Genomic DNA, 19,927 nt, shown 5'->3' with positions numbered 1-19,927 from the left:
TTCAAAACAAACAAACAAAAGGAGACAGTTTAATATCAAAATCAGTTTTACATCAGCATTGAGCATCTGTTGTAGCAGGAACAAAAACTTCACACAAATTTAGTGTATTTGTTTAACAGTGTAATCCTTTGGTCACTTATTTTAATGTAGGGCAATTTCTTAAAGTCAGGCAACTTTCTTCTTCCAGATTAGCCCCTTATCTTCTACACTTCTATCCACAATGTATATTTGGTAAGCTGAATTTCTGTATTAATCTCAAATTTCAGAAGCATTCTGTGAATGAAGAAGAACAGCATACATCATCTAGCACTACTTGGGCACTATTCTTGTTTTTGGTCTGTGAGTCCCTTTTCTAAAAAAAGCTTTCCAGTTTTGTGGATATAATTGACATCTAACATTATGTAAGTTTAAGTTAAACAACATAATGATTTGATGTATGTACATATTATGGAATGATTACAATGTTTAGTAAACATCTAACACCTCACATAATTCTGAATTTTATCTTTCCCTGTAACAAGAACTTTTAAGATTTCCTCTCTTAGCAACTTCCAAATATACAACACAGTATTATCAACTGCAGTCGTCATGTCAGGCACTGTTCTAAGTGCTTTTCACATATTACTTAACTCACTTAATTGTCCCAATGCCCCTATGAGTAGGCACTATTATATAACCACAGTTTGTCAGTGAGAAAATTGAAGCACAAAGTAAACAGACCACTATTTAGTAGTATTTACTATGAGCTTAAATAAAGTTTTTTTCATTCCTTATTATTTTGAAATAATATAAAAAACAGAATAATAATGAAGGGACACCTGGATGGATCAGCTGGTTAAGCGTCCAACTCTTGATTTCAGCTCAGGTCATGATCTCACAGTTCGTGAGTTTGAGCCATGAATTGGCTCCACGCTGACAGTGTAGAGCCTGCTTGGGATGCTCTTCCCCCTCTCTTTCTCTGTCCCTCCTCTGCTCTAAATAAATAAACAAACTTAAACACTAAAATTTTACCTTATTTCCTAAAAAATTACACTACTGTCAATAGTTTGCTATTGTAAGTGACACTGTAGTAAGTTTTGCTGTAATTGAAACTTTATTCCCACTCTATTTAATTTCCTACAGATAAAATCCTAAAAAGAAATGGTATTTCAAAGGATAGGCACAGTTTGGGATACAGACTGCTAAATTGTCCATCTCTGATCTCCCTACAATATTTGTGCCATATTCTGAGTACTAACTTATTAAAAAGTATTTGTTAATTTAATGCATGAAAATATTATCTATTTTAGTTTATCTTATACTAATATCATCGAATCATTCATTAATTTTGGGCTATTTTTACCTCTTCTATAAACTTATTCTATGATTTTTTTCTTATGTTTTTGTAAGAACTCCTCATATATTTAGAGTGAGTCGTTTGCCATATATTAGTTCAAAATTTTCTCTTTTATGGTGTGCTTTTTTAGTCACCCCCTCTAGATTTTTACACAATCAAACCAATCTTTGTCTTTATAATTTCTGCCTTAGATGCTATGCTTAATATTAAACACATTAACTTCAGGTATTCTAGTATTTTTAGGGTTTTATGTTTTATACATACACCTTTATTTCCATCTGGAAGTTCTGGTACTGAGTACCAGTTATCTCCTTATTAACACAGCAGTAGTTACCCAGTTTTCTTAGCACTCTGTGTTAGGTAATCTTTAAATACAGTAGGCTACAGGACACCTGGGTGGCTTAGTCGGTTGAGTGTCCAACTTCAGCTCAGGTCATGATCTTAAAGTTTGTGAGTTCGAGCCCCATGTCAGGCTCTGTGCTGACAGTTCAGAGCCTGGAGCCTGCTTCGGATTCTGTGTCTCCCTCTCTCCTTCCACCCCTCCCCTGCTCATGCTCTGTCTCCCTCTCAAAAATAAACAAACATTAAAAAAGAAAATTAAATACAGTAGGCTAGTGTTTTACCAATATTCCTGTTTTCATGTAGCATTTTGACTATGTAATACACTTACAGTTGTGTCTCATTATTTGGGAATGAATTTTAAAATGAGAACTTCTAAAGAAAAAGGCCTGAGGAGTATTACAATGTATAATAAATGCTTTTGTTTATAAATGTTCCTCTTGACCTTTTCTCACTAATGTGGAGGAAGAATGAATATCCCTTCAACAAATACAAGATTATGGGGCATCTGGGTGGCTCAGTCAGTTGGGCGGCTGACTTCAGCTTAGGTCATGATCTCGTGGTTCGTGAGTTTGAGCCCGGCGTCAGGCTCTGTGCTGGCAGCTCAGAGCCTGGAGCATGCTTTGGATTTTGTGTCTCCCTCTCTCTGCCCCTTGCCTGCTCACGCTCTGTCTCTGACTTTCAAAAATAAATAAACATTATAAAAACAAAACAAACAAAAAAACAAATACAAGATTATCATCTCTGTTGGTTATATTGTATTTAATTTTTTAAAAGAATCCACAGGTAAGATTCAGATTTTACTGAGACTCAAGTTGCACCCTATACTAAAGCAGAAAGTTTGGCATGTTTTCAAATTTACTTAAGCCCTAAAATGGGATCTGAAATCTGATATTAAGCATTTTAAAAACAGTCTGAAAATATCCTTTTTTAAAATTTTCTGCACATGCCACCATTGAGATTTAGTTTCTATGCAAATATCTGTAAACCTCACATGGCATAAATCTGCTTAAATTTGCCAACATGCCATTACATAAAACATAATTCTACAATTTCCAGATAAACATTATTTTAACACTACCTTCTCACCCCAACTGTTCAAATCAATGGTCCACAAATTATTTTCATACTGTTCATAAGACTTTGTTCCTCAACAACTCTATTTTAATTTCTTGATTCAATAAACTAAAACTTGAATATTTAATACACACACAATCACACCCCCAAAGTGATTAAAGATAATACACCCACTCTTTTTTTTTTTTTTTTTTGAGAGAGAGAGAGAGAGAGAGAGAGGGAGAGAGGTGCAGAGAGAGAATCTCAAGCAGGCTCTGCACTGTCAGCACAGAGCCCAATGTGGGGCTCAAACCCACAAACTGTGAGATCATAACCTGAGCTGAAATCAAGAGTCAGATGCTTAACCAACTGAGCCACCCAGGTGCCCCCTTAATACTTAATACTTTTTTAACATTTGGTCATTCTGGTAACTATTCTTTTGTGAACTAGTTGTTATTACATAGGTTCACTTTACTTCTAAGTATTAATTGTAAAATCCCATTAATACAGACTGTTAAAAATCATTTACAAATACACTAAACTTGTTTTTAAATCATTGAAACAAAAACTAAAGTGTATTAGTTTGAAATGTTCATAATTATGCCATTTAATTAAAACTAAGTGTTTGAGAACTACACTGAAATAAAAATGCAGAAGACAAACAGTGAGACAGAAATAGAGTGGAAGAAAAAAATCCAAATGCTCGTCTTTTATGTTTGTTTAGAAGCTATATTCTAATTTCTCAGTTTTAATCCCTTGTTAATTTTGTCCTTTTAACCTCTTAGCTACTCTTTTCGATAATCCACCAATTTTAATCAGTTTGAATAGTCAAAATAGCATTTTACAGCCAAGGTCAAGAAGGGGTTAGATATACAAAACCAAGATAGTTTGGCTTACATGTAGTGAATTATCACATTATAATGTCTAGCCACATTCACTATGCTACAATCTTGGTTAATCTTACTACATTCATTAGAAAAACCTGCACAATGGAAACGATGGATAACATTTTAGGGGTCAAATAAACAAGAATCTACTAATACAAGTATTTAAATACACCTTCTGAGCAACATGAAAAAAGTTAAAATATCAATTTATTACTTGAATGTCAGAAAGATGAACATTCATTAGACAGCTTAACATAGAATGCTTAAGTGTTAAAGACAGAATCACCTTCTCATTTATCATTTCATTAAATTATGTCTGCCTTCCCATCAGGAGTTAACTGTTACATTTATAAGGATAATAATTTTATCATTTCTACCTATTGGAAGTATGGTACTATAATGCAGCTCACATATTTTGTTTCCCTGCAATCTTTCAGAGTACTTATTCTTACCTGGTCATTTGGAAGTTTGACACCAAAAAATTATAACACAATCTTGAAAATATTTATCCAAATCCTATAAATGTTTATTTTAAAAACTCAAAGAAACATGTATTTTCAAAAAAAGAAGAAGCAGCCAAATAATATGAATAAAACTATTCAGTGGAAGCATCAACAAGTTAGGGGGTTTCCTTCCTATAATAATCTCTGTTAATCTCTTCAAGTAAAATTTAACTATGATCTTTAACAAAAACAGTTACATTTCCTCAAACTATCATAAAGAAGTAGAAGCATCTTTGTAAACGTTACTTTTGTTGACCTAGAACACATGGTTTAAGCATGAGTGCTATGCAACCTCTGCAAGACAAATTCCCGTCTTTTATCACCAAACTGCTGCCCTTAAGAAAGCTTTCCCCCTATATAATTTTAGACCTGCTACTGGATATATTCTTTTTTTTTTTTTAATTTTTTTTTTTTAACGTTTATTTATTTTTGAGACAGAGAGAGACAGAGCATGAACGGGGCAGGGGCAGAGAGAGAGGGAGACACAGAATCCGAAGCAGGCTCCAGGCTCTGAGCTGGCAGCACAGAGCCCGACACGGGGCCCGAACTCACGGACCGCGAGATCATGACCTGAGCCGAAGTCGGCCGCTTAACCGACTGAGCCACCCAGGCGCCCCTGGATATATTCTTTAAAATGTTTCCACTGGGGCACCTGGGTGGCTCAGTCAGTTAAGCATCGAACTCCTGATTTCAGCTCAGGTCATGATCCCAGGGTCATGTGATCGAGTTCCATGTCAGACTCCGTGCTGGGAGTGGGGCCTGCTTAGGATTCTCTCTTTCCCTCTCTCTCTCTCTGCCCCTCCCCTGCTCGTGCTCTCTCTCTTAAAATAAACATCTAAGAAATAAATTAAAAAATAAAATTTTTCCCTAATAAACAAAGAAAATATATAAGCAAATTTCACCTCTCCCTGGAATGACCTCAAGATAATAATCTCTTATGTGAAGCCTTTCCAATCACCTTTCAGGCATAATTCATAGATCTCTCCTATGCTGCCATAAAAATAACACAAAAATGATAATCACTAAATTATATTATAGTTAGGTGTGTATGTGCCTTTCTCTGGATAAATTTCAAATACCCTCAAGGCAAGAACAGAATATTACTCAAATTTATTTATACTTTTCATATACTAGGGTAAGACCTTAGTAAGTATCTGCTAAATTAACTTTTTTTTTGTTTCCAATATAAGTGCTCATTTTGGAATTTTAAAATTGGCTAATGACCTTATATATGGACAATAAAATATATTTGGATAACTGTTTGTTTTTTTTAAAAGATTTTCTTTTTAAGTAATTTCTACATACAAAGGCTCAAACTTACAACTCTGAGATCAAGAGTTGCACACTCCACTGACTGAGCCAGCTGGGTGCCCCAATGACTGTCTTTCTAAAATGTTTGCCTTAAAAGCAATAATGGTCAAAGGAAACATACTAATTAAAAAAAAAAATAGGAGATGACTTTATATCAGAGAATAATCCTTAAGATTAGATGAATATAAAAAGTGAAATTTATGTTGAACAGGGCATTATGAATTATCTGTAATCCTATTTGACTTAATTGTTCTATGACAGTTAAATTCTGACAGTTGAAGAAATGTTGAATTAGAATTAAGAAACAAATCCACAGGGCGCCTGGGTGGCTCAGTCGGTTGAGTGTCCGACTTCAGCTCAGGTCATGAACTCACGGTTCGTAAGTTTGAGCCCCGTGTTGGGCTCTGTGCTGACAGTTCAGAGCCTGGAGCCTGCTTGTGATTCTGTGTGTGTGTGTGTCTCTCTCTCTCTGCCCCTTCCCCACTCATTCTCTGTCTCTCTCGGTCTCTCAAAAATGAATAAATGCTAAAAAAAAAAAAGAATTAAGAAACAAATCCAGTAAGAGACCTGTTAAGAGGTTAAGTTGTAACACTTTCTAATGAATAGGAACAGAATACACGATAGGTAGAATTATCTGATACTCTTGGAACTATTATAGTAGTATACATAATGATCCAAAGAGCTAACACTTATTATTATGTACCAAGCACTGCCATAAGGACGTTACTTGTACCAATTCACTTATTCCTCACAAAAACTTAATCATCACTCTAATTTTACAGATGAAAAAATAAAAATGATGATCCCTTTAAATTACTGAAGTGATTCTCATGCCTAATGAAGTGTTTCTCATGTCACTGTTTATTTTTTTTTTTAATTTTTTTCATGTTTATTTATTTTGAGAGAGGGAGAATGCGCAGGGAAAGGGAAGAAAGAGAGGGATAGAAAGAATCCCACACAGACCCTGCACTGCCAGGGCAGAGCCCAATGTGGGACTAGATCCCATGAACCACGAGCTCATGACCTGAGCAGAAATCAAGAGTTGGACACTTAACCAACTGAGCCACCTATGCGCCCCTGTCAGTGTTTAAAACATAGTATTTTAATTTTCAACCACTGACTCTTTGGGAGTTTTTATTTCAATCTATTGCTAAAGTTACACAATAAACAAAGTTATGAGTTGTCTTTAAGTGACTATATCCCTATTTTTCACTTAATATCTATATGCAGTATGTTATATGTTATATAAATTATTCTAAAATTCAGTTATAAAATTTATAAAATCAATACTCTAATTATTTTCCATTTGCTGAATGATAACTGAATTCCAACAATCTATTTTACATTTTTATTTTTGCTAAAGCCAGTGTGGGTCACTGAATTTCACACCACGGTTAAAAATTAGAGCAATGGCATAAAATTAAACAATATACATACAGAACAAAAGAACTTAAGTGTTCCACATTAAAATATATATACATAGCTAAATTTCACACAGAGCTAGAATTATATAATGGTTTTCTTCTCAAAATCTTAGGGCCTAGAAATACATAAAACCAGTAACAGTTTAAGGAAAGAGAATATAGCTCATTTATCCACAGTATAATACTATACCCCTGGACATTCTGGATCTAAAATTCAAAGCTTATGCTTTCAGTTTATAGACTCCTGTTGAGTATTCTCTCGTCTGATTCTTCAAGTATGCTTTCCATCCCTATGACTCAGCTTTAAAAAGCTGTCTGATCAAAAGCAAAAGCAAAAGCAAAATTTAAGAGATCCCAAAGTGGCAAATCAAATGTGGAAAATGCTTCATGGATGCATATGAATCATCAAAAAAAAATTTAATATTACACTGAGATATAAGAATAGTAAAAGTACTTTAAACAAGTAATGAGGAACAATTAGACTTCCACACTGTTTTATCACTTTTCCAATTTTACTAAAACTGTCTTTTGCAGCAGAATAACACAACATGTGGTCTATAGACCACAGACTTAAAACTTACTACACTTTTCATCCAAGTCTAAATAGATTCTACTTCATTATCAGGTATAGAGAATCTCACTTAAGAGACCATTGTTTTAAAGTAGAGATTAAAGGGGCGCCTGGGTGGCGCAGTCGGTTAAGCGTCCGACTTCAGCCAGGTCACGATCTCACGGTCCGGGAGTTCGAGCCCCGCGTCAGGCTCTGGGCTGATGGCTCGGGGCCTGGAGCCTGTTTCCGATTCTGTGTCTCCCTCTCTCTCTGCCCCTCCCCTGTTCATGCTCTGTCTCTCTCTGTCCCAAAAATAAAAATAAAAAACGTTGAAAAAAAAAATTAAAAAAAAAAAGATGTATATTAAAGTAGAGATTAAATTACCAGAATAGGAACATGTACTAAAATACTACTGCAGCTGAGTAAACAACCAAGAATTCCTAACTTTTAACTTACATTAAGAGTAAGTGAGTATACTAGGATTTTTAAATACACAAGTTAAAAGCTTACTGGTCGACAGCAATTTATTAATTTCAGTAACAATAACTATTTGTTGTTGTAAGGTCCAGAACTCTCAGAAGTTAAATTAACTATGAAATAATGAATATTAATACTTAATAAGTACAAGTTTACCTTGTGCTAATCCTCCTTTACTCACCTTCCTTTATATCCTTTCACCTTCAATAAAAAAGGATTGAGACTAAAATCATTTTGACTATAACAAGTATGATACCAAAAATTCACCCTCTATGGTTATAGAAACCTTCATTTTTCATAATACAATAAAGAGTTTGAAAAAGAAGAAAAGTCTTACCTTTAGTGTGACATCACACAGTTCTCCATTTTCATAAAACCGAAGAAGGGAACCATGAAAATCTTTCCAAGCTTCATTTGCTTCAAAGATAAAAGAGTCTTCTCCATCACCATCACTAATTGAAGACCTATTCTTTATTTGCTGGTGCTGTTGCCTTTTCCCCTTTGTGCAGTGATTCCTAGCTTGTTTTGCATTCACAGATTCTGAAGCCATTTGCAACACTCTTCTTTTAATATAGCTCTCTTCTCAAATATTCCATTTATTCTCTTAAAAGGGGTGTGGAGGAAGCAGAAGGTAGATGCAGCCCACTAACCTTCAGACATTTTTCAAAACCCAAACTGCCATTGTCCAATTGGCTGAGACTGAAAAATAAACAGTAAAACACGTAAAAACAAACCAAAAGAAAAGTATCATTAATAATTATAGTTTACAAAACTAGATATAAAATGACCACATAAATTATTACTTAAGAACAAGTAACTTTGCAGCTCTATGCTAAATGTCATAATAATTACCTCAGCTAATTATATCAGTGAAGGAATGCCTTTAAAATCTAATTTGAAAATTCTGGAAAGATGGTGGAATAGAAGCAGCAGGAATCTATCTCCCATACCTAGGCAAAAATTGTACTGGCAGAATCAAACTGTAGAGTCTGTGGAAGGCTTACAACTTCAGAGAAAGACTGAAATGTTTAATTTTGTCAACCTCAGCTATTAAGTACAACAGCACCTGTCCATCCCCACATCCTCAGTCAGATCGCAAGTAAGCAGCTGGGTACATGTTCCTAGAGCAGCTTACACAATTTTCAGGAGTTGGGGTGGACAAAAAGGACCTAGTCCTCCAAATATCAGTGATCTCTGCTGAGTGCTGACTACTGCTTCTGATCACAGAAGTGCAGGTAAAGAGGTGGACAGTCATTGGTAATACACCTCCACCTACTGTTATAAGTCCCTCCCTCTCAGCTGACATGCCTTGCAGGGAATTTAAAAGGCTCGTGCCCTTCCTTTCCATTCTTACTGTTTGTTCCCCCCTCCTCCTTTTCACAGTCAAGACAATAAAAAACAAGAGCATATATAAGGAAAATTAGAAAGTGACAATGCATGCCAAGGGAAATGCTCAGAAAAGATGTGAGAAGACCTTAAATTATATACCTCAGGCTGATCATTAGCACAGAGATGGCTTACAACAAACATAAAGAACAATAACAAAAACAAAAAATAGCAGACCTTAAAGAAGAATTAATCTGAACAATGATTTCCAGAATTACTACATTATTAGATTCAAATACTCAGTGTTCAACAACAACAACAAAAATTACAAGGGATACAATGAAACAGAAATATGGCCCATTCAAGGGGTGGGGTGGGGAGAGGGACAACAAACTGTACTAAAAAAGAACTAATGGAGTATTTTATAGTAAAGACTTAAAAAAAACTCTTTTAAAGATGCTCAAAGAACTAAAGATATAAAGAAAATCAGGAAAATAACCAATACATTCAAAAAAGAAAAAGAAAAACTAAATAGAGACCGAAAAGAGTTTCTGGAAGTGACAAGTGCAATAATTGAAATGAAAAAGTCACTAGAGACACTCAGTGACAGATATGAACAGGCAAAAAAAAAAAAAAAAAAAAAGAATTATCAAACTTGAAGACAAGACAATGGGAAATATCAACTCTCAGGTAAATACAGAAGAAAAAAAGAAAAAGACTGAAAAAACACGAACAAAACCTAAAAGACCTATGAACCAGCAAACAGACCAACATGCACATTATGAGAATCCTAGAAGAGTAAGACAGACAAAGGGGAAGAGAAAATATTTAAAGCAATAATAACTGAAAACTTCCCAAATTTGATTAAAAGCATCAATATAAGCATTCAATAAGTTCTAAGAAAGAGGAACTCAAAGGAAACTACATCAAGACATAATCAAACCTTCAAAACCCAAAGATAAAAAGAGATTCCTGAAAACAACAAGAGAAAAGTGAATTGTCAGACACAGGAATCCTCAATAAGAGTTTTAGCAGATTTTTTTATCAGAAACTTCAGAAGCCAGATAGAATAGGCAGATATGTTCAAGGTATTAAAAGACAAATCGAAGATATTATATCTGGCAATACTGACCTTCAAAAGTGAAGGAGAAAATAAGACATTCCTAGATAAACAAAAGCTGGGAGAGTTTGTGACCATTAGACCTGTCATGCAAGAAATATTCAAGAGAGTCCTACAAGGTGAAATGAAAGAACACTTAACAGTAACTCAAAGCCATATGGAAAAACAAAGAGCTCAAGAAAGTAAACACATGTATGACTACAAAACCTAGTATTACTGTAGCAGTGGTTGGTAACTACACTTTTTGTTTCCAACAGGTTTAAGAGACTACTACATTTAAAGAAGAAAAAGCAATTATTAATGTAAAAGCTGCTATTACTATAACTTTGGTTTCCAACACCAGATCTTGTTTCCTCTACAATTCAAGGGAATAATTTAAAATAAATTTAAAAAATAAAATTAGGAGTGCCTGTGTGACTCAGTCGATTAAGCATCTGACTTTGGCTCAGGTCACAATCTCCCGGTTCATGACTTTGAGTCCTGCATTAGGCTCTGTGCTGACACCCTGGAGCCTGGGGCCTGCTTCAGATTCTGTCTCCCTCTCTCTCTGCCCCTCTCATGCTAGCACTCTGTCTCTCTCTCCTTCAAAAATAAGTAAACATTAAAAAACCCTTTAATTAAAATTTAAAAATTTAAACCAAAATTTAATAATTACTAACTGTGTCCAAAGACACAAGTTAAAATGGAAAGGATGGAAAAAAAGATTTTCCATGCCAAAAGTAACCAAAAGAGAGTATGGCATATCAGATAAAACAGACTAAGTCAAAAAATGTTACAAAAACAAAAGGATATTATGTATTAACAAAAGGATCAATACAGCAAGAACATTTATGCATATAATGACAGATCATGAAAATATACAAAGCAAAAACTAACAGAACTCAAGTGAAAAATAAATAGTTCCATAATAATAATTGGAGACTTCATACTCCATTGACAATAAAGGATAAACAGACAGAAGACATAGAGGACTTAAATAACACAGTAAGCCAACTAGATCTAAGCCATATAAAGAACAGTCCACCAACAACATAATACATATTCTTCTCAAGTGCATGTGGAATATTTTTCAGGATAGACAATACATTAGGCCACTATTTAAGTCTCACAGATTTAAAAAAATACACAGCATACCAAGTATACTTTTTAAAAAATTTTTTTGATGTTTATTTTTTAATATAATTTATTCTCAAACCAGCTTCCATACAACACCCAGTGCTTGTCCCAACAAGTGCCCTCCTTAATGGCTATCACCCACTTTCCCCTCTCCCCAACCCCCCATCAACCCTCAGTTTGTTCTCTGTACTTAAGAGTCTTTTATGGTTTGCCTCCCTCCCTCTCTGTTTTTAACTATTTTTTCCCCTTCTTTTCCCCATGGTCATCTATTAAGTTTCTCAAGATCCACATATGGGTGAAAACCTATGATATCTGTCTTTCTCTGAATTATTTCACTTAGCATAATACCTTCCAGTTCCATCCACGTTGCTGCAAACAGCCAGATTTCATTCCTTCTCATTGCCAAGTAGTAGCCCACTGTATATATAAACCAAATCTTCTTTATCTACTCATCAGTTGTTGGACATTTAGTCTCTTTCCAAATTTGACTATTGTTGAAAGCGCTGCTATAAACATTGGGGTACATGTGCCCCTATGAATCAGCACTCCTGTATTCCTTGGGTAATTCCTAGCAGTGCTATTGCTGGATCACAGGGTAGTTCTATTTTTAATTTTTTGAAGAACCTCCACACTGTTTTTCAGAGCGGCTGCACCAGTTTGCATTCCCACCAACAGTGCAAGAGGGTTCCCATTTCTCCACATACTCTCCAGCATCTATAGTCTCCTGATTTGTTCACTTTAGCCACTCTGACCATCATGAGGTGATATCTCAGTGTGGTTTTGATTTGTATTTCCCTGATGAGTGATGTTGAGCAACGTTTCATGTGTCCATTGGCCATCTGGATGTCTTCTTTAGAAAAGTGTCTATTCATGTCTTCTACCCATTTCTTCACTGGATTATTTGTTTTTCAGGTGTGGAGTTTGGTGAGTTCTTTATAGATTTTGGATACTAGCCCTTTATCCAATATGTCATTTGCAAATATCTTTTTCCAGTCCATTGGTTGCCTTTTAGTTTTGCTGATTGTTTCCTTTGCAGTACAGAAGCTTTTTATCTTCATGAGGTTCCAATAGTTCATTTTTGCTTTTAATTCCCTTGCCTTTGAAGATGTGTCAAGTAAGAAATTGCTGCGGCTGAGGTCAGAGAGGTTTTTTCCTGCTTTCTCCTCTAGGGTTTTGATGGTTTCCTGTCTCACATGCAGGTTCTTCATCCATTTTGAGTTTATTTTTGTGAATGGTGTAAGAAAGTGATCTAGTTTCATTCTTCTGCATGTTGCTGTCCAGTTCTCCCAGCACCATTTGTTAAAGAGACTGTCTTTTTTCCATCGGATACTCTTTCTTGCTTTGTCAAAGATTAGTTGGCCATATATTTGTGGGTCCAATTCTGGGTTCTCTATTCTATCCCATTGGTCTGTGTGTCTGTTTTTGTGCCAATACCATACTGTCTTGATGATTACAGCTTTGTAGTAGAGACTAAAGTCTGGGATTGTGATGCCTCCTGCTTTAGTTTTCTTCTTCAGTATTACCTTAGCTATTCAGGGTCCTTTGTGGTTCTATACAAATTTTAGAATTGTTTGTTTTAGCTTTGAGAAGAATGCTGGTGCAATTTTGATAGGTATTGCATTGAATGTGTAGACTGCTTTAGGTAGTATTGACATTTTAACAATATTTATTCTTCCAATCCATGAGCACAGAATGTTTTACCATTTCTTTGTATCTTCTTCAATTTCCTTCATAAGCTTTCTATAGTTTTCAGCATACAGATCTTTCACATCTTTGGTAAGTTTATTCCTAGTTGTTTTATGGTTCTTGGTGCAACTATAAATGGGATCAATTTCTTGATACCTCTTTCTGTTGCTTCATAATTGGTGTATAAAAATGCAACCAATTTCTGTACCTGGATTTTGTACTTTGAGACTTTGCTGAGTTCATGTATCAGTTCTAGCAGACTTTTGGTGGAGTCTGTCGGGTTTTCCATGTAGAGTATCATGTTGTCTGCAAAAAGTGAAAGTTTGACATCATCTTTGCCAATTTTGATGCCTCTTAATTCATTTTGTTGTCTGACTGCTGATGCTAGACTTCCAACACTATGTTAAACAACAGTGGTGAGAGTGGACATCCTGTTGTGTTCCTGATCTCAGGGGGAAAGCTCTCAGTTTTTCCCCATTGAGGATATTAGCTGTGGGCTTTTCATAAATGGATTTTACGATGTTTAAGTATGTTCCTTCTATCCCAACTTTCCTGAGGGTCTTTATTAAAAAAGGATGCTGAGGGGCGCCTGGGTGGCTCCATCAGTTGGGCAACCGACTTCAGCTCGGGTCATGATCTCGCAGTTTGTGAGTTCGAGCCCTGCATCGGGCTCTGTGCTGACAACTCAGAGCCTGCGGTCTGCTTCAGATTCTGTGTCTCCCCCTCTCTCTGCCCTTCCCCTGCTCATGCTCTGTGTCTCTCTGGCCCTCAATAATAAATATTAAAAAATAAAAAATAAAAAGAATTATAAGAAAGGATGCTGAATTTTGTCAAATGCTTTTATGCATCAATCGACAGGATCATATGGTTCTTATCTAATTAATGTGATGTATCACATTGATTGATTTGTGAATATTGAACCAGCCCTGCAGCCCAGGAATGAATCCCACTTGATCATAGTTCTTTTTATATGCTGTTGAATATGACTTGCTCAAATCTTGTTGAGAATTTTTGCATCCATATTCATCAGGGATATTGGCCTGTAGTTCTCTTTTTTTTGCTGGGTCTCTGGTTTGGGAATCAAAATAATGCTGGCTTCGTAGAATGAGTCTGGAAGTTTTCCTTCCATTTCTATTTTTTGGAACAGCTTGAGAAGGATAAGTATTATCTCGCTTTAATGTCTGGTAGAATTCCCCAGGGAAGCCATCTGGTCCTGGACTCTTTATTTGTTGGGAGATTTTTGATAACTGATTCAATTTCTTCACTAGTTATGGGTCTGTTCAGATTTTCTATTTCTTCCTGTTTGAGTTTTGGTTGTGTGTGGGTGTTTAGAAATTTGTCCATTTCTTCCAGGTTGTCCAGTTTGTTGACATATAATTTTTCACAGTATTCACTGATAATTGCTTGTATTTCTGAGGGATTGATTGTAATAAATCCATTTTCATGCGTGATTTTATCTATTTGGGTCCTCTCATCTCTCTTTTTGAGAAACCTAGCTAGAGGTTTATCAATTTTATTTTTTCAAAAAACCAACTCTTAGTTTCATTAATCTGTTATCCTGATTTTTTTTTATTTTGTATTGTTTATTTCTTCTATGATCTTTATTTCTTTTCTTCTACTGGGTTTGGGTTTCTTTGTTGTTCTGCTTCTAGTTCCTTTAGGTGTGCTGTTAGATTTTGTATTGGGGATTTCTCTTGTTTCTTGAGACAGGCCTGACAATACAATTGCAATGTATTTTCCACGTAGAACTGTCTTTGCTGCATTCCAAAGGGTTTGGACTGTTGTGTTTTCATTTTCATTTGTTTCTGTATATTTTTTTAACTTCTTTAATTGCCTGGTTGACCCATTCGTTCTTTACAAAAATGTCCTTTAACCTCCATGTATTTGGAGGTTTTCCAAGCTTTATCCTGTGGTGGATTTCAAGTTTCATAGCACTGTGATCTGAAAGTGTGCATGGTATGATCTCAATTCTTTTATATTTATTGAGTGCTGTTTTGTGACCCAGTATGTGATATTGGAGAATGTTCCATGTGTACTCAAGAAGAAAGTATATTCTGCTGCTTAAGGATGAATAGTTCTAAATATATGTCAAGTCCATCTGGTCCAGTGTATCATTCAGGCCCTTGTTTCTTTACTGATTTTGTCTAGATGATCTGTCCATTATTGTAAGTGGAGTATTAAAGCCCCCTACAATTACCACATTCTAACCAATAAGATTGCTTATGTCTGTGATTGTTTTATGTATTTGGGTGCTTCCAAATTCAGTGCATAGACATTTATAACTGTTAGCTCTTCCTGATAGATAGACCCCCACAATTATTATATAATGCCCTTCTTCATCTTTTGTTACAGCCTTAAGTTTAAAATCTAGTTTGTCTGATGTAAGTATGGCTACTCCAGCTTTCTTTTGACTTCCAGTAGCCTGAGAGATGGTTCTCCATCCACTCACTTTCAATCTGAAGGTGTCCTCAGGTCTAAAATGGGTCTCTTGTAGACAGCAAATAGATGGGTCTTGTTTTTTTATCCATTCTGATACCCTATGTCTTTTGATTGGAGCATTTAGTCCACTTACATTCAGTGTTATTATTGAAAGATAGGGATTTAGAGTCATTGTGCCATCTGTAGGTTTCATGCTTGTAGTGATATCTCTGGTACGCTGTGGTCCTTGCAACGTTTCACTCACAGAATCCCCCTTAGGATCTCTTGTAGGACTGGTTTAGTGGTGACGAATTCCTTCAGTTTTTTTTGTTGTTGTTTTTTTTTTTTTTTTTTTTTTTTTTTTTTTGTCTGGGAAAACCTTTATCTCTCCTATTCTGAATGACAGGCTTGCTGGATAAAGGATTCTTGGCTGCATATTTTTCCTGTTCATCACATTGAAGGTCGCCCACCATTCTTTTCTGCCCCGCCAAGTTTCAGTAGATAGGTCTGCTACTACCCTTATGTATGTTAAGGCCCGTTTATCCCTAACTGCTTTCAGAATTCTCTATCTTTGCATTTTGCCAGTTTCACTATGATATGTCATACAGAAGATCGATTCAAGTTACACCTGAAGGGAGTTCTCTGTGCCCCCTGGACGTGAATGTCTGTTTGGGGAAGTTCTCAGCTATGATATGTTCAAGTACACCTTTGGCCCCTTTCTATCTCTTTTCTTCTTCTTCTGGAACTCCTATGATATGGCTATTGTTCCCTTTCATTGAATCACTTAGTTCTCTAATTCTCCCCTTGTGATCCAGAATTTTTTTATATTTTTCTCAGCTTCCTCTTTTTCCATAATTTTATCTTCTAATTCACCTATTGTCCCCTCTGCCTCTTCAATCCCTGCTGTTACCGCCTCTATTTTATTTTGCACCTCATTTATAGCACTTTTTAATTCAACATTACTATTTTCTAGTTCCTTGATCTCTGCAGCAATAGATTCTCTAGTGTCTTCTATGCTTTTTTCAAGCCCAATTAATCTTATATCTGTTTTGATCAATACTTTAGCTGTCATTTCTTCCTGGAATATCTTTTGAGGAGAATTCTTCTGTTTCATCATTTTGGCTAGTTTTCTGTACCTTATGTGTTTTATAAGTTTGTTATGTGCTCTGCACCTGTGAGCACTGTTATATTAAAGAGGGGTCATACACTGTCCAGGGCCTGGCCCTTCAGGAGGTGTTTTTTGGAGAGTGTTACTTGCTTTGTGTTGTTGTGACTTTGGTTATTATATTTCCCTACTCGTAGTGATGCTTTGGACCCTCCACCAGATGTGCTTTGATTTGTTCCTTGAAGTAGCCCTGGAAAGGAAAACAAACAGAAAACAAAACACAGAAACACACAAATAAGAAAAGAAAAGGAAAGGAAAAAAACAACCCAAAAGCAAAAAACCAGAAACACCAGCTGCAAGTAAAGAACAGGGTAGAGGTGGTACTGATGGAAGAGCACATACAAAGAGAGAAATGACAAGGGTAGGGAAAAAGAAAAACACTGACGAGGCAGAGAGACTAAATGGCTTAATCCAGAAGGACAGAAAGGAAAGTAAAGGAGCAGGCCAGGGGAAAAATAAAAGAAGGTAAGGTTGTCCAGACGGAGAAACTATACAGCTTAATTATTCCAGAGAGAAAGCAAAGATAGAGGTACAGAACATGTATCAAGAGAATGGATTAAGTATGTCTGCTTAAACAAACCAACAACCAGCGTACCCAGACTACAGGAGGGAAGAGATAAGGAGAAAAGGAAGGAAAAATATATCTATATAATAAGAATTGTCTGCAAATTAATCCAGGCAATGCAGCAGCGCTGGTCTGAAGGAGGGGCCATCTAGTTCCTCAGCATCTATGCCGCTCTAGTAGATATGCAGTTACCAGGCGCAGAGTGGTGTGGTTTGATGTAGGGGGGTCCCGCCTCCAGTGTGGGCCCTACTGTCTGATTCCTGAGGTCCCACCTTGGTGGTGGTGGGGAGAAAAATGACGACACCCTCCTCCCCACCAGTCTCTCCTCCACAGACCAGTGACCCAAACTACTCTGTAAAAGCCGTCCTCACTGTGCCACAGGCACAAACGAGGCAGTTCGTTTCATTCCACCGACTCCCATGCCCCAGCACTTGGCTGGGATTCAAACTCCCGCTCCATGCTCCCTGGTATTGGGGAAGCACAGCTCTTCGCCACCCCATATGTGGTCCCCCGACAGGCTTTGTCCTGTCCCACAGCACTCCAAGGGAGGGGATCACTTTCTCCTACTGCAGACTGCACCCCTGACCTAGCCACCGAGCCCAGGGCTGGCTCCCCTCCTCCCCAGGTGCACAAACAGGGCAGCTGGCCCCAATCCGGAGAAAGGCCCACAATTAGAGATTGGATCTTTCTCCATCCCCGTCATGGTTCTTCTCTTGTCCAGATACAGTCTTATGCTTCCCCAGCTGCTCTTTCTTTCCCTTTGTCTCTCCACAGAAGGGGATCCCTCCCCTCCATTTGTTTTATCTCTGCCAGTTCACAATCACACACCTATGGCCCGGCAGGTTGTCCCGGTGTACTCCTGGTAGCAACCCAGTCTCTTTTCCTCCCAAACTCTTGGGGCTCAAAGTCCTTTGGCTTCAACACTTCTTTGTTTGAGAGACGCAGGAAGTTCAGATCCCCTTACTTCTCTGCCATGTTGGCCCCTCCCCCAAGTATCCTCTTGAATCACATCAGGATGAAGTTAGAAATCAATGATAAAAGAACAATGGAAAATTGGAAGAAATGGGAAAATTAATACCCTTTCAAAAACAACCAATGCATCAAAGAGGTAATCACAAGGGAAATTAGAAAACACTTAGAAGCATGGGACACCTGTGTGGCTCAGTTGGTTAAGCATCTGGCTTCGGCTCAGGTCATGGTCCCATGGTTTGTGAGTTCGAGCCCCACATCAGGCTGTCTGTTGTCAACACAGAGCCTGCTTTGGATCCTCTGTTCCCCTCTTTCTCTGTCCCTCCCCTGCTTGCACCCTCTCTCTCTCTCTCTCAAAAATAAACATTAGGGGAAAAAAAACAAAGAAAATACTTAGAAGCAAAGGAAAATAAAAACACAATATACCAAAACTTACAGGAGCCACAGTGAAAGCAGTGCTAAATAGGAAACTTATGATTATAAACACATTTTTTAAAAATCTCAAATCAATAACCTAGCTTTACAAATTAAGAAACCAGAAAAGGAAAACTAAACCCAAACTAGCAGAAGAAATGAAATATAGAGTAAAAAATAAATAAAACAGAAAACAGATAAACGGCAGAAGAAAACAACCCAAAAGTTGGTTCTTTGAAGAAATCAATACAATTGACAAAATTTCAGGTAAATCAACTAAGACAAAAAGAGAGAAGGCTCAAATTAGTAAAATTAGAAATGAAAATGGGGACATTACTTCTGACTCTACAAAAATAAAAATAATTATAAAAGAATACTATGAACAATTAGACATCAACAAATTGAATATGAAATAGACAAGTTCCTAGGAAATAAAACCTAAATCACAAAGAAATAGAAAATATAAATAGAGACTTACAACTACTAAGAATCAATTATTGGGGTGTCTCAGAGGCTTAATTGGTTGAGTGATCGACTCTTGATTTCAGCTCAGGTCCATGATCTCACAGTTTGTGAGACTGAGCCCCACATTGGGCTCTGCACTGAGACTGTGGGGCCTGCTTGGGATTCTCTCTCCTCTCCCTCTGCTCCTCCCCACTCATGCTCTCTCTCTCAAAATAAATTAATAAACTTAAAAAAAAGAATCAATTATTACATCAATAATCAAAAATCTCCCCCAAAATTAAAGACCTGGACCTAACGGCTTCACTGGTGAATTCTACCAAGCATTTTATTTAAAGAACTAATATTATTCCTTCATAACATTTCCCAAAAATTGACAAGGACAGAATATTTCCCATCTCATTCTGTGAGGTCAGCATTACCTTGATATCAGAGACAAACAAAGACTATGAAAAAACTACAAACCTATAAATCTTAATGAACAGTAACGCAAAATCCTCAACAAAATAATAGCAAACAAAATCAGTGACATATTAAAAGGATTATACACAATGACCAAGTGGGATTTATTTCTGGAATGCAAGGTGGTTCAACATATAAAAATGAATAAATATAGTACACTATATCAAAATGAAAGAAAAAAAACCACATGATCATCTCAACTGATGCAGAAAAATAGTTTCATAATACTCAACACACTTTCAAGATAAAAAACACTGAACAAACTACAAACAGAAGGAAACTACCTCAACATAATAAAAGCCATTCATGAAAAACTCACAGTGAACATCATACTCAATGGT

General features: G+C 36.4%; 1 protein-coding gene across 4 annotated transcripts in view; it reads right to left on the bottom strand.

Moving 5' to 3' along the window:
- The window catches only part of KLHL8 (kelch like family member 8), a 69,316-nt gene that overhangs the window by 17,930 nt on the left and 31,459 nt on the right, over nt 1-19,927 (bottom strand). For all 4 annotated transcript variants that reach the window (XR_007151719.1, XM_047856957.1, XM_047856958.1 and 1 more), the window contains exon 2: nt 8,221-8,582. Coding sequence is in view for 3 of the 4 variants with exons in the window: in XM_047856957.1 (XP_047712913.1) it covers nt 8,221-8,433 (213 nt within the window). In the remaining variant the exon portion in view is untranslated. The remainder of the gene's footprint in view (nt 1-8,220; nt 8,583-19,927) is intronic.

The sequence above is a fragment of the Prionailurus viverrinus genome, chromosome B1 (genome assembly GCF_022837055.1).
Source record: "Prionailurus viverrinus isolate Anna chromosome B1, UM_Priviv_1.0, whole genome shotgun sequence".
Lineage (NCBI taxonomy): Eukaryota > Metazoa > Chordata > Mammalia > Carnivora > Felidae > Prionailurus > Prionailurus viverrinus.
This window is presented reverse-complemented; position numbering and strand designations above follow the sequence as displayed.